Source organism: Squalius cephalus (genome assembly GCF_949319135.1).
Source record: "Squalius cephalus genome assembly, chromosome: 8".
NCBI classification, from domain to species: Eukaryota; Metazoa; Chordata; class Actinopteri; order Cypriniformes; family Leuciscidae; genus Squalius; species Squalius cephalus.
Genome location: NC_137129.1, coordinates 39551746 through 39567413, shown reverse-complemented (window position 1 = coordinate 39567413; position 15668 = coordinate 39551746). Strand labels below are relative to the sequence as shown.

The 15668-nt window shown below is 37.1% G+C and overlaps 2 protein-coding genes across 2 annotated transcripts; one reads left to right on the top strand and one right to left on the bottom strand.

Moving 5' to 3' along the window:
• The first annotated feature begins 199 nt into the window (after window positions 1–199).
• On the top strand, window positions 200–10536 carry LOC307163600 (CUB domain-containing protein 1-like). Its single transcript, XM_079879715.1, has 9 exons — window positions 200–687; window positions 4142–4357; window positions 4447–4803; window positions 4894–5250; window positions 5381–5578; window positions 6366–6740; window positions 6891–7247; window positions 8214–8301; window positions 8386–10536. Exons 1-9 carry the CDS (start codon window positions 621–623, stop codon window positions 8939–8941), a joined length of 2571 nt encoding a protein of 856 aa, XP_079735841.1. The 5' UTR covers window positions 200–620; the 3' UTR covers window positions 8942–10536.
• clec3bb (C-type lectin domain family 3, member Bb) lies at window positions 10284–15626 on the bottom strand. The gene is made up of 3 exons (XM_079879747.1): window positions 14375–15626; window positions 13580–13684; window positions 10284–10863 (listed from the first exon to the last, which is right to left on the bottom strand). The coding sequence occupies exons 1-3, from the start codon at window positions 14463–14465 to the stop codon at window positions 10481–10483; spliced, it is 579 nt and encodes a 192-aa protein (XP_079735873.1). The 5' UTR covers window positions 14466–15626; the 3' UTR covers window positions 10284–10480.
• Between the last annotated feature and the right edge of the window lie 42 nt (window positions 15627–15668).

The following is a 15668-nucleotide window of genomic DNA, read 5'->3' as shown; positions in this document are numbered from 1 at the left end:
ACAAAGATAACACCTTCGACTTTAGTAACAATCAAACGACTAGGCTAAACGCATCCTATCAAGGTAAAGTCCTGGCTCATGAATATTAATTATGTACGATGACGTTTTTTTCGAAAACCTTCCAATGGAGGAAGACTTGGATCATGGCTCATGAATATTAATCATCGTCCTCAGAAAATCGAGCTGAAGTGCTTGAGTAATCAGTCTCGACTGAGGAAAAGCAAAGAATGATGTTAGTCAATCTAATAAACTTGAAAAATCACAGACGTTGAAGCGAGTGGATTTTGTGCCCGAAGAAAATGAAAGGATTAATCTTATTTGTGTGCCTTTAAAGTCAGATCTCTCGGATTTATCACTTAAAATCTTGGCTTCTTGTGAGTTAAACTGTTTTTTGAATAATGCAATCGCATTTCCCAGCTGTTGTATGATCCTGAACACAAGTTTGGACAGGTAAGGTGCGCGCGCACACGCCCTTCTGCGTGCACAACAGGTCTCAGAATCAGGAAGCGCCGATGCGGTCAGACTAACTCAATCCACCATGCACGATCCAAGGATTTAAATCAAACGATTTTTAAAACACAAACACATATTTTGGAAAGTTTAGGAACCTCTGAAGGGGAATGATGGGCTCGTGTGTGGTTCCTGTGCTCATTGGATTGATTTTACTGCAGATTCACAAAATCTCAGGTGAGTCTTCAGAGAAGCACCACCCCAAACACGTTTAAACATCCTCGTCACTGTCATGTTTCAGTTATTTATCATTTACCAGGTTTTAATGCTTTATCTATTGAAATTCATACAAATATTTGATATAAAGAGCTTATATGTGTCATAGCCCTCATGATACGACAGTTAATGAACCTACAGTGTTGTGTGTTGTTTAAAATAGCATGAGACAATTAATTTCATTAGCACTAAATGTATGCTGGGTGTTTATATAAAATCGTTATTGAAATATAAAATGAGAGAGTTGTTTACAGTAGGACTGAATCTGGCCTCAATCATGGCCTATGAAAATGAACACATTTGCAATTATGAGTTATGACAGCTGCTGTGAAAAATATCTAGTTAATTATTGACCAACAGTCTGTTACTGTACAAATGGAGGGCAGTTTGCTGTAACATGCTCTTGGGCAGGGAGGGAAAAACATAAGGCTTTCTCTGTTTTCTCCACGTGAAATGCATATCTGAAAATGTCAACTGTTGTTTGCTTTTCTATTGACATTTCAGCTTTTGAGACAGTAGACTTTCATTTTCAGTGTTAAAAAGTGACCTTCAGAGTGTTGCTGATGTATTAATGGCTGGAGCTGTGATTTTTAAAGATTAAAATGGGTCGAAAGTGTGATTTATTTATTTTTTCGTGACATTTTCTTGTGCAGATATAGGTGTCAGTTCATGATTAATAATGCCAAAGATGCATGCCTAAACCAGAAAATGTACAAACAAACTTGCGATTTGCTTTGCATATCTTCCCCTCACACCTTTACCAGTTATGCCACTAAACAAACAACCTGATTTAGTTGCTGATACATGTTAACCTGGTTCAGGTTAGAGAGGCTGGAGGAGTGTGTGTCTGCTGACTGTTGCTGTCACAATTATGAGTAAATATTTGCAGAGGTTGTCATTCTTATGGAGTAATATGAGACGCTGCTGTTGGGTTGCTTGTGTCTTGTTGAAAGTCAGTTAGTGTGCAATCAAAATCATGTCGAAACTTGTGATTGTCTTTCTATCAATTGTGGTACAAGATATTGATGCATATGTAGGCCTACCAGCGTTTGAGCAAAGACTTCACTGTAAGAACCAACCTGTTTATTTTTAAGACTAATTTCTAATTATGACGCATATGGATATATGCTGTCATGCACCGAACCTTCTGCAACGTCACAATTTCCCAGTTATTATATGGGCAGTTATTATATGGGCAAGGTGCTCGTTTCCTTGATGTAATCAGGGAAGATCCCAGAATGCCTGACATGTGTAGTGTAATGTGCGGCTGTGTTCGCTCATGACCTCTTCCTGTTCAAGTCCTGAATCAGTCCTTTGTGTTTCTGTTTGCTTTTATGTGGGTTACAACTCTCTGCTTCATCCGAGCTGTTCTTTCTCATGGCTCCATATTGATTGTTTTGTAGGGTTAGTAATTTTTGTAGGGTTTTGTATCTCTCTGCCCAAGAGCAGTTTTTGATTTTAATTTGTATTGCATAATAGATTATAATCCTAATAGATTGAGTCCATATAAAGGCCTGTTCACACAAAGCAAAAATAATAAATGAAACCAAATGTTTATAAAAAGTCATGCAGACAAAACACAGACAGAAGTCCTTTCAAATCAATAGCAAAATAGAATTTTTTGGAAAAAAAAAATTCTTAATGTTAATAGGCCTCATTTTATAAATAATTGTTTAATATGATTATGATATATTTTATTTTTTAAATTTAATTGTATTTTAATTAAATTTAAATTTAAATAAAATCATCTCAATGTATCTATCCATCCATTCTCCATGTATATTTATTTGTATATTTAAATATTTTTTTCCTTTAGAAAGGAAACAGTCCTTATAGGCCTGTTCACACAAAGCAAAAATAATATTAAAGCAAAAATCATATTAAACCAACTGCCAATGAATCTAGCAAATGGACAAAGTTTAGAAAGGAATGGTTCTTAATAGGGCCCTATTTTTTTTAATTATTATTGATTATTATATTTTATTTTGAATATATATATATATATATATATATATATATATATATATATATATATATATATATATATATATATATATATATATATATATATATATATATATATAGGGGTGTAACGGTACACAGAAGCCACGGTTCGGTACGTACCTCAGTTTTGGGTTCACAGTGTGATACGAGTATGATACATTTACATACAATGTCTATATATATATATATATATATAATATATATATATATATATATATATATATATATATATATATATATATATATAATATATTAGGGGTGTAAAGGTTTAAATTACTCATGGTTCGGTTTTTATCAGGGTTTTAGGGGCACGGAGCCAGTCAAAAAAAGAGCTACTGTCAAATAAAAATAAAGAAAATAAGAAAAAAATAGTCCAAACTACAAGCCACTGCACAAATAAATACAAAAGAGCAAAGATACAAATAAAATAAACAGCGCTTTTCAGGTTATTTAGGTATCTAACAGTAGTTTTCAGGTACAGAAATTGTAATCAAATGTAAAACAACATTGCATATCATCTTCACTGTATAAATTGAATAAAAATGAGGCCTAATCATTATTAAAGTTACAAAAGTTATTCAGTCAAGAGCAGTGAGTGATTTTCTCTTTGTCTTTTGTTGTTTGATTAACACTGAAAACACAGACTTATGTTAGGAATATTAGGCTGATGTCACTTTAAGACATAATGCACAGATCCAGTTCACTCATACTGTACACATGCGTTCTTTCTCAACTGTTTGCATTCACTTAAGACATAACTGACTATTAGTAGGGATACTCTCCAAGACGGGCATGTTGACATCATTTTTGTCCGTTCAAGCGCAAAGCTTAAAGACACGGCTTTCTGTGTGTGTGCTTCGGATGAGTGCGCACACAAATCTTCTTACAGTGCCCGCGAGTTCTCTTTCGCATCTTGCACTCGAATGTTTAAATTGGCAAGGCTTAAATGAGTTTAGTTTAAACACAGACAGCAATGTGTGCTGTTTAGGTTTTATGCCATCAACACCCAGGTGATGACGGCTCAAATGACTGGTAATATTAGAGCATATGGCACTCATGTTGAACAAAGTTTTGGGGAAGCTAGAATGCGTATCAATCGACAGAAACATACTATGTCTGACTGTTTTATTTATTTTCAACAAACTATATTATAGATGCCTATGCATCGTCAGATTGCAAGTGTGTGCTGAGTCGTGGATGGAGAACAGTACGATTCGATTTTTTTTTTTAATGAGAACTTTTTTACTGAGAACCATTACACCCCATATTTATATATACAGTATATACAGTGTATATATATATATATATATATATATATATACTGTATATATATATATATATATATATAATATATTAGTTATTATTTCTCCTTTTATTCATATATTATATTATATTATTTTAATTTTTTCAGAATGTCATAAAATTGAGGTGACCCCTGACCCTGGCACCACGGTACACTTCATTAAGAAGGCCGATCAGGGTCAGGACTGTGATGTGTGTAAGGATGAAGGTCCGTCTCAGACCTGCAACTCCAAACTGGACCTCACTGAAGCTCAGCCCACCATTGTGACTTTCAACTGCTCTCAGCCGGGCGACGTCTTTACTGTGGAGATCAACCAAAAGATCGGCGAGTAGCATAATGTAGAGTCTGATCTATCCACTTGATAAAAATCACCTTGTAAAACACTAAATCTTTACTTTTTATTCCAATCACAGATTGTTCGCCGACAGCCTGCAGCATCATTGCAGCGCATCCGGATTCGACCCGATTCCTGGAGTTCAGCAGAACCTTCAACTGGGATCTGAAGGTTCAACCAAGCCAGATGTTTCAACTGGACTTTCCAGCTCCAGGAATGAGACAGATCAAGCCTTCAGAATCCTGTCCAGACAAACACACCTACACCTTCATTACATACCAGCGGTTAGGTCCAATCTCCATCGGCACGTTTTGTCGGAACGGTACCATTAGTCGTATCCAGGCCTTGTTTAAAGGACGTGTGTCTCTGGAGGTTCAAAAAGGTACAGACCTGAACCCATCTGACTTCAAAGTGTCCATAGGACCGGATACAAAAGGTTAGAAGAAGTGATGTGGAACAAGAACGTTTCTTGAGTGTTTCGTTTTTGATTGGAAATGATTTTATTTCTTGTTCTTTGCATCTACAGCATTGGTTGTGGTGGACGTCAAGCTGCCCAGAGGACTGTCATCTACTGATTTCTTCACACCAAATTATGACACAGGCTACTACAGTGAAGAAAAAATTAAATGGAACTTTGCTGTTGAGCCAATGCAAAATTTTACAGTTCTCTTTCAACATTACACTCTACCAGAGTGCAAAATTAATAAGGTCTTGGTTGATTATACACTGGCGGACAAGACTTCATTCACAAAGGAACCAAAGGACATTCAGCCGACCAATAAACAGGGAGATTTCAGCCTGACTCTTACCAATTGTGAACCAAAAAAAGTTCCTGGACTTTCTTTGAACATAAACGTGGCAGTGTTCAGGGGTGGGACACCATGTAAGGAGAAGCATGTAGATTTGTTTTTGTGTCTGAAATAATATTGCTATTTAGGGTATCTGGTCTTGATTAAGTCATGCTTTAAAGCTGCAGATAAATAGCACACTGTCTGTCTTACTGTTCTGTCCAGATCTTTGCACTGCGGATCTCCGGAATGAGGAGGGATTGAGCCTGCAAATAGAAAATAAAAACCCAGAGTCGTACTGTGAAATGAGCTTGAACTCTGTGGCGCAGGAGAAAATAGTGGTTCCCGCGGGCACCAAAGCTGACCTGTCCTTCCTCGACTGCCCCGTGGAGGACCTGCAGCTGACGGCCACCCAAACCTACGGTAACTGGGAGCGCATAAATGCTGCACACATGCGCAGTGGACTGTCACATGAACACAATTTAGACATGGAAAAAATGCTTTGTTTGGTCTGGCTTTGACTCTTCAGGTGTAGTCTCAAATTGACGGATGGATAGATAGATAGATAGATAGATAGATAGATAGATAGATAGATAGATAGATAGATAGATAGATAGATAGATACATAGATACATAGATACATAGATGGATGGATAGATGGATAGATAGACAAACAGACAGATAGAAGGATGGATGGATGGATAGATAGATAGATAGATAGATAGATAGATAGATAGATAGATAGATAGATAGATAGATAGATAGATAGATAGATAGATACAGATAGATAGATACAGATAGATAGATACAGATAGATAGATACAGATAGATAGATAGATACAGATAGATAGATAGATAGATAGATAGATACAGATAGATAGATACAGATAGATATAGAGATAGAGATAGATAGATAGATAGACAAACAGACCGAGAGATAGATGGATACAGATAGATAGATAGACAAACAGACCGATAGATAGATAGATAGATAGACAAACAGACCGATAGATAGATAGATAGATAGATAGATAGATAGATAGATAGATAGATAGATAGAGACAGATGGATGGATGATAGATAGATACAGATAGATAGATAGACAAACAGACCGATAGATGACAGTCATGAAATCATAATCTTGACAGAATCATTTTGAGATTCATTCACCACATTATCTTGATTGTGTCTTTCCTCCATGCAATTCTAGATTATCCGCGTGCATCTCCTCTTGACACCAGACACCAGTCCCTCTCTATTCCCACGCTGGACCCCAGTCTGCATGTTCCCCTCCACCAGTTCACCTGGCTGCTCCGTGTGCTCGATCAAAGCACTGTGGATCTCACGGCCCCTAACATAAACCTGCACCAGTCTGTCCCAGACAAGGAGTGTAATGAGAGGGTCTCTCTGCTGGTCTCAGAGACTGACGGCTCCAACATCGGCCAGTTCTGCTCTATGGCTGGAGGCGCAATCCAAAAAATCCAAGTCAAAGGGAACGTTTCCATTACCGTAACTCCTAACACGATAAAAGACCTGAGCCAGGAGAAAGAACTTTTAAGAGTCACCATGAGTCCAGAGATCACTGGTAAGTATAAAGTTTGGAATAATTCCTACCTTTAATGTTTCTCAAAGAATGCTGCATTTATTTGATCAAAAACACTGTAAAACTATAATATTGTTTTTCTATTGTAATAGAGTTGAGTCTCATAGCATTGTCTTCCTGCTTTCTTCACAGAGAATGTAATCTACACCGTATCTCCACTGGTTTCGGGATCCATGTACCTTGCGACGCCCAACTGGCCCAATGGCATGAATCCTTCCTCGTCCGTCACGTGGATCGTCGGCGTTCCTCAAGAGCACAGAGCCGAGCTGCAGTTCACCAACTTCAGCAAGCCCATATGTGACTCGGGCCACACGGAGATCGCAATCAGGCCGCTGGACTCACGAGGCCAACCGCAGACCTGGAGAGAAGATCACAGTTTCGCCAACACCATCATCCAACAGCAGAGCTTCTACCTGAACATGTCCAACTGCGAGCCCAAGAGCGGACACTTCGCTGTGCTCTCTAAGGTCACTCTGTACAAGGAAACCAGTGAGCAAAACGCTTTAATTTCAGTTTAGGGCGTTGCACACTGAGTCTGAAATTTTCATATGCGTTTTTTCATATTTGTCATTCGATGGCCCTGAATTGACCCATTCACAACTAAATGTCGACAAAAACACCTACGTTTGCTCCACGACGTGTGAGCAGTGGCCTGGCACGCTAAAAATATAAGCGGGAGAATGTTATTATTGCAAAGTGGTCAGGCTAATGTCTTGTGTTTATTCCACTAGATTTATGGATAAGCTGTTTGATTTATAATTATTAGATTATTTTCAAATGTCACTTACCCTGCTGTGCATGAACAGCTGTTCCTCAATTTGTGTGTTTCCCATTTGAATGGTCAGCGTATGAGGCGGCTGCTGCTTCCGCTGGGACCTATAGGCTTTATCTTCAATTTTTATGAAATTATTCTCTAATCGGTTGCATATTATGTCGTGGATATATCCCTCGAATGCATACTGCAGTCACTTTTGTCTTGATCTCCCAGATATTTCACCTGTTCGCCCAAAAAAAATTACTAATTATCCCCTTAGGAATGTCTGACACCGGTGCATGCATACTGTAATAGACGTGCCAGGCGCGAAAGCTTGTCAGGCATAGCAACAGTAACTAAGGAGGGCGGGGCTTAGCGAAGGGTCAATTGTCAAAACACCTCTCAAAATGCTCTCTACAGATGCAAAATACGTAGAAAATCTAACCTGACTTGATTTTTTTTTATGACAGACGAAAGTTTCAGAGGCAGTGTGTAAACGTGATTGACACAACGTGAGGTCGTATTTATTTTTTAAAGTGCAAAAATTTTGGATGAGAATTTCAGACTCTTGTCTGACATTTTTGTCTTCATTTGAATGAATTTGTGCATTGATCACACTATACTTGATGTTGTTGTTGTTGTTAGAACTATTGCAATGGAAGATAATCAGATAATCATTCCTTTTTTTCCTCCACAAACAGAGAACTTCCTGAGCATTATCTTGGCTGTAGTCGGCGTTCTGTTTTTGCTGCTAATCATCGCACTTATAGTTGTGTGCGTCATTCGAAAGTGAGTCTGAATTTTCTTCTGTGTTCTCTTATGAATTTGAAAATACAATGAAATACATTTTCAAACAATTTTCTTCTCTTTTAGAAGGAAAAACAAACCTAAGACCAATAGGTCCTCCATCTTTTTGCCCAGAGGGAAAGCTTTCCTTCCGGGTAACGCCACCTTCCCAAAATCCAGAGCAGACAATGAGTCCCACGTCTACGCCTCGATTGATGACCCAACAATGTACGGAAATTATGCGGACAAGAACCAACCAGCAGAGATCGACAACGGAGCCTGGAGCAACGGACATCAGATGGACGCGTACCGTCCGTTCACGGGACCCTCGGACTCAATCCCGTCAGCTAAGGATTCGTCCGTTGAATATTCGATAGAAGGAAGAGGAGGAGATAGAGATGCATATCAGCCTTTCCTAAACCCGCCCAACACCTTTAATCTCCCGAGGCCTCGTTCGCCACTGGTATCACAGGGTAGCTTAAGATTCGAAGATCGTAGGATGATAGATAATGAGCTGCACACTTTCAAGAGTTTCGGGGATATAAATCCCATTCGCCTGTCTGCCGACGAATCCAGGCTACAACCACAAATGGAGTCGGACACTGATTCCAATGCTGAGCCGGAATACGAGGAGGCAATTTGAGGATAAAGCCGGATGCGGAGTGGATTCATATGATGATTCGACTGCTTGGGTTTTAACAAACCTCTAAAATTTTACTGGGGGAGCAGAAAAGCTATTAGCTACAAGCCTAGAAAAATGCGCACACAAAGACAATGTTGTTGTGAAAAATTGATGCTAAAAGGCTACGCTCTCTTTGGCCACAGGTGTATTTTGCATGTATAGTTTATTAAAAGTTTGGTTTTAAAGATTTTTTTTTTTATGGCCTTTTAGCCTGAATGTACAGAATTAAGCCGTTTGAGAGTTGAATCCCTTCATGGAAGTGTGCCATGACTTTCTCTATTGGATAATTGTTTTGTTTTAACTGTGATTGTCTCCAGGCTACAGGTTTCATACATGTTTCTGTTTTTCAATTCTGTATATTTTCGTTGTGCATTTCTAAAATAAATGCTCAGATATTTTAATAGATGTTCTTCCCTGTTTAGAATGTATATAAAGAATCAAAATAACCACACACAGACTAGATTAAGACAGTGTTCATATTTCCCACAATGGATTTGGGGAAAAATCAGCAAAACTAGATGTTAAAAGGTATTATGCATTTTACATGGTAAAATTATGGAAGCACCATTTTAAAAATTCTGTCTGATATTGATAAACTAATAATTATTTTCATGTCATGCCTGGCAACTGATAAATGGCTGATATTAAAGTATACTGTTTTCTTAATAAATTAAAAAGAATACAAGTAAATGTAGGCATCAATTAGAAAAATGTATATTAATTTAATTAAAGCTTACATTTAACATTGTTTATGCCTTTGAGTGAGTGTTAGATGATGCAAGGCAATCTAAATGTAAAAAACTGGCAGAAATGAGCATGGAAAATAAAATATTTAATATTGACGGATAAAAAAAAAAAAAAAATCTGTAATATCAGCCAGTAACCAATATTGTGCACCCTAAGGTAAAATGATACATGGATCTGACAATTCAACACTCAATTGTAGGTGAATGCATAATAAAATCAGCCAAAATATTTAATAAATTATGGGCATACATTTTCTGCAGAACTTTACATGGGCCTGTTTTACACCAAATGTGTGAAATATTATACACACACACATATTGGATAAACATTTTATTGAGATACAAGAATATGTTCAGGTTATATCAGGCTAGACATTAGTTTGTTAGACAATAAACAAGTAACAAAGCTAGCTATCTGAAATAATCATCGTTCTGCTGGATTTTATCAGGTGGCTGGACTTCTTACTAAAAGACCATCTGATTTTGGATTCAGTAATGTTTGTTTAGTTAGTGTGTGTTTTTGGCTGGATCTTAATGGAGACTGTCCAAAAATGTGCTTTATTACAGTGTTGTGTTCTTGATCTTTGATTATAGTTCAGCTTTTGTATCTGAACATTTTTATGGAGTAGCTAAAATGACAATCTTTGGCCTCCTCAAGATAAAAAATATACAATTACGGAGCAAACACAATGCAAGCAGGATTGTGCAATGGAAAGGACAGCTAAGGTCAAGGGGATCGCCACGCTGGATGATCTCAGACGATGTTGAACTCGCAGACGGAGGCCCGCTCCTCACGACACCGCTCGTCGAGCCACTTCTCGCCGGAGAGAACGGCGCAGTTCTCCGCGATGCCGCCGTCAGGCTGCGGGAGCTTCCAGTTCTGGAAGCGGATGTTTGAGCCGGTCTGGTCCATCCACACGCCCTCAATTTGCATGTCGTTTACGCCCAGCCAGATTTCAGCGTCTGGTCCGAGGCTCTGGCGCACATAATCTCGGAGAAGTGTGTTTTCGTCGGAGGAGAGCGGAGTGCTGAGGATTCCTCCCTTAGCGATGCAGTCTTCGTTGGCCATGTGGTAGCGCTTCTTCACGTTGTCCACCAGAAAACACTTGCCGGGGATCTTTATGCCTCTCAGACAGACTAGCGGAGAATAAAGAAACAATGTTTGCAATCTTTAAATGGCTCATAATGTAAACAACAACAACAAAAAAAGTGTGTGTTGTCCTTTTTAACCCTTTCATGCATGAATTATGATAACCTCAGTCAGGATTTTTTTCCTATGTGTTTTTATTGCTCTTAGGGCATGAAAAACAAGAATAGATTTTTATTTAATTTTTTTTACAAATTTTTCAAAGAGATCTTCAGATGTCCACTTGAGTGGACAGCATGCGGTTATGGTTTAAACTGAAGATATACTGTATTAAATATAAGACAATAATAAAACAGATAAAGTATGTGAATTTAACAAACTAATCAATACAATTATATCAAATCATGTGAAAACTATAAATATATACAAAAAATATAAATGCGAAATATTGCAAAGGCTGTGATTCCATCAGAATTTTCTACAGCCTGTCAAGGTACAACTGTGGAAAGCACTCAGATGCTCCCTCCAGTGCACCAGAGTATGGAGATTTACCCTTATTAGCTGATAATTCTGATTATGTTCAAGATGGACATGCACATTTCTATCATAGCCCTCCTCTGAGAAAACCTAGCGATACGTTTTTTCAATCTCATCTGAAATGATCACTGTTGGGGTAACGCATTACAAGTAACATGCATAACGCATTCAGATTACTTTTTTGATGTTACAAGTAAAGTAATGTGTTACAAGTAACATGCATTACGTAATCATATTTGTTTTTTATGTTACGAGTAATGTATTGTAACATGCATTAATCAGATTACTTTTTGATCTAACAAGTAATTAACTACAACTAATGTGCATTACCTAATCAGATTACTTTTTGATAACGAGTAAAGAAACACATTACAAGTAACATGCATTACGTAATCAGATTACTTTTTGATGTTATGAGTAAAGAAACGCATTACAAGTAACATGCATTACATAATAAGATTACTTTTTGATGTTATGAGTAAAGAAATGCATTACAATAACGCGCATTACATAATTAGATTACTTTTTGATGTTATGAGTAAGGAAACACATTACAAGTAACATGCATTATGTAATCAGATTACTTTTTGATGTTATGAGTAAAGAAACACATTACAAGTAACATGCATTACCTAATCAGATTACTTTTTGATGTTATGAGTAAAGAAACGCATTACAAGTAACATGCATTACATAATAAGATTACTTTTTGATGTTATGAGTAAAGAAATGCATTACAATAACGCGCATTACATAATTAGATTACTTTTTGATGTTATGAGTAAGGAAACACATTACAAGTAACATGCATTATGTAATCAGATTACTTTTTGATGTTATGAGTAAAGAAACGCATTACAAGTAACATGCATTACGTAATCAGATTACTTTTTGATGTTATGAGTAAAGAAACGCATTAAAAGTAACATGCATTACGTAATCAGATTACTTTTTGATGTTATGAGTAAAAAAACGCATTACAATAACGTGCATTATGAAATCAGATTACTTTTTGATCTGACAAGTAAAGTAATGCATTTCAAGTGTCATACATTATGTAATCACATGACTTTTTTCGATGTCAATGAAAATTACATTCTAATAATACAAATACATTTATTTACAGTAAAAAAAGTCACTGCAGATTAAGTTTTTAAGTTTCAAAAACAATATTCACATTATAATTATGAATTGTAGCTGAAATATAACAATTGATGCATGACGTCCACTACAGTGGACATGTGATTAATCAGAGTTTTCTCTCAATCTAAAATCAAAACTTGGAAAATTTTACTGTGATATGACTCATTAGATATTGCTTGATGCTGCAATATTTTTTTTACCTACAAGAGTCTCCTAGGATAGAAGGAATGGGTGGATATTCCGGAAACACAACAGCTTGCCACTTGGTTGCAATTTATAGGATGATGCACCAGGGTCCAATGAAGAGGCTGATGTGCAACTTTGCCATAAAAACCCATGCAAATTCAAGAAAATGCTTTTTTTAATAGCTGTCCACTGTAGTGACCACTATGCGTGAAAGGGTTAAAATAAAAAAGTGAAAGTTAAAACCCAGGACATTTTAAGATCATTAATTACATACATGACTGGCCATATTTAGATATTAACACGATTAACACCTGCATCTTGCCCCTCCCTTCCTGATACACGTATGTGTGAGACACGCCCACACGCACAGGTCAGCCAATCACAACAGAGATAATTTACATATATCTTCAGGTGCAGAATAAAACAGGCAGTTTAATAGTAAGGGTGAGTGGGAAACGATCATCTAAGATTAAATTATGACTGACTTTGGTGCAGGAAACCTTTATTTACATAAAATGATACAAAAGTGCAGAATATGGCTTTAAACAAACTTGTTGCTTTGACTTGGAATGGCAATAAGAGTGATTTTTGGCTTTTGTTTTTAAATTATTAGCCATATAATCTAATAAAATATGGCATATTTGTCTGAACATCTCATAGATCAAAGACTGAATTACATCTGTCTCTATGTTCTCCATGGAAAACACAAGCTGTAGGAATCATCAAAAGCCACATGTGGATCTGGAGGCCATGTGTCTTATGCAAGTGGACAAACTAATCCAAACAATATGCCAGTCTATGGTTCAATGTGTTCATTTTTAGTTTTTTACAGTTAAACAGAGAGTCGGGCTGTCTGGATGCTTCAGTAACGCAGATAGAGTCGAGGTGTGTAGCTCTCACCCGTCTGCAGAGCCTGCTGCTCCTTCACCAGGTTCAGTTCCTCCACGATGTCTTTGATCTGCTGCTGAAGGTCCTCCAGAGCAACGCTGGCTCGAGCATCTGAGTCTGACAGGGACAATCAACAACCACCCAAAATCACATCAAAGAAATAATAAATGAGATTCAGTTAAATTGAAAATTAAGCCTTTTTTAGTGTTACAGTTAAGAGAATCATCGAGGATAGTGGGAATTACAAAAGAAAGAAAGAAATGTAAATAAAAAATAGCAAAATGCATGGATGAATTTCAATAATTAATTTGTTTTCTTAATGCAATATATATCCTTATTGATTATTATATTTTATTTTATGTAATAAATTAATTTTACAGAGAGCACATGCATGGGAATTACAAAAATACAAAGTTAAATGCATGGATGCATTTTAAATTAATTTGTTTTCTTTTTTTCTTAATGCTATAGTATTTTAATAAATAGATTTTATTTTTAATTTATTCATATTTTTATATATTTAATACTTTTTTATTACATTAGTTTAATAACATAAAATCAATTGTTTGTTTGTAACTGATTTTTAAACTTTACAATTGTATCCGACTTAATTCAAATAAGAAAATAGTTCATTTAAAGATCAGTAACATCCAAATGTATTACACATATCACTGCTTATTTTCTTCATACAGCAACTTGCGTTTCAAGTGATGCTCTCTGAACTTTTTCAACATCTTTCAGCTTGAATAACCAAAGAATAAATGATCTAACTGAAGACAAGAATGAGCAGAAATCCTCATGTCTTACCTTTCTTAGCGCTGGGTTTCTTTCTGGGATTGTTCTGCTGCTGTGAGGTGTGTGTGAGGAGCAGCAGGACTGCGAACAGAAGAAGTCTCATGGTGAAGTCTGGAGAGTGAGGACAGATCTCTGCTTCTCAGTCCAGCTCACGCAGGAAAACTGGAGTAATGGAAGCAGCAGTCGCTCTTCATCCTGAGAGGAGTGGAGGAGTGACGTCCTCACACACCCACCTCACCACACACACACACACACACGTCTGTTCACTATCTTTTTGGGGACTCTCCATAGACTTAAAGGTTTTTATACTGTACAAACTGTATATTATATCGCCTTACGCTAACCTGACCCCTAAACCCACCCATCACAGAAAGCTTTCTGCATTTTTACATTTCCATAAAAACTCATTCTGTATGATTTATAAGCTTGTTTACCCATGGGGACCGCAATTTAGGTCCCCACTGACACGAGTCCCCATGAGTCTGTGTGCATTCAAGTCCGCACCGGGATAGAAAAACATGTACACACACACAGACAGACAGACAGACAGACAGACAGACAGACAGACAGACACACACACACACACACACACACACACACACACACACACACACACACAAACACACACACACACACACACACACAAACACACCTCACATCAAAATTATTTTTATACTCTTCAAAACTGTATATTCTCTCCCTACACCTAAACACATACATCACAGAAAACTTTCTGCACTTTTACATTTTCAAAAAACATTTTCCTCATGCAGACCAAAAAATGTCCCCACAAGGACAAGGATTTCGGATAAATGCCATGTTTGTGGGGACATAATGGTGTGTGCTTATATATGTGTGTTTTAAATATATATTTCAAATTAATTAACAATAATAAATAATAGAAACTGCCTTGCCCAGTTTCTCTCCCCAAAATGTTTTTCTCTCATTTAAAACCCCCTGATTTATATAGCAGATTATAAAACTGGATCCCTATTGTAGCTTGCACAGAAGAGCCGGGTCTCAGAGCACACTCAGAGTCCAGGAGCATTCAAGGTCTCATCAGGACACATTTCCCATCATGCATACTTCTGGTGTATGAGGTTGTTATCTGTGCAGTGATTCCCGCTGTTTGTTTTGCATTCAGGCCAGAGGAAGAAGCAAAGTGATTATGGGATGGACTAGATCCAGGCTCACAGCAGCTGTGCTCAGATCTTCCTCAGACGACACGTGGCAGAAGAGACACCAGCTCCAGCTCCACACAAGTCTGTGAAGTCACCATGAAATCAAAATGGACACTTCTTATTTT

Excerpts from the sequence above, each read along its gene's own strand:
- clec3bb (XM_079879747.1), bottom strand. The coding sequence starts at position 14,465 with ATGAGACTTCTTCTGTTCGCAGTCCTGCTGCTCCTCACACACACCTCA. Across the intron at positions 13,685-14,374 it reads GAAACCCAGCGCTAAGAAAG|ACTCAGATGCTCGAGCCAGC; the intron begins GTAAGACATGAG and ends TGTCCCTGTCAG. Across the intron at positions 10,864-13,579 it reads GCAGCAGGCTCTGCAGACGG|TCTGTCTGAGAGGCATAAAG; the intron begins GTGAGAGCTACA and ends ATTCTCCGCTAG.
- LOC307163600 (XM_079879715.1), top strand. The coding sequence starts at position 621 with ATGATGGGCTCGTGTGTGGTTCCTGTGCTCATTGGATTGATTTTACTG. Across the intron at positions 688-4,141 it reads GCAGATTCACAAAATCTCAG|AATGTCATAAAATTGAGGTG; the intron begins GTGAGTCTTCAG and ends TAATTTTTTCAG. Across the intron at positions 4,358-4,446 it reads GGAGATCAACCAAAAGATCG|ATTGTTCGCCGACAGCCTGC; the intron begins GCGAGTAGCATA and ends TTCCAATCACAG.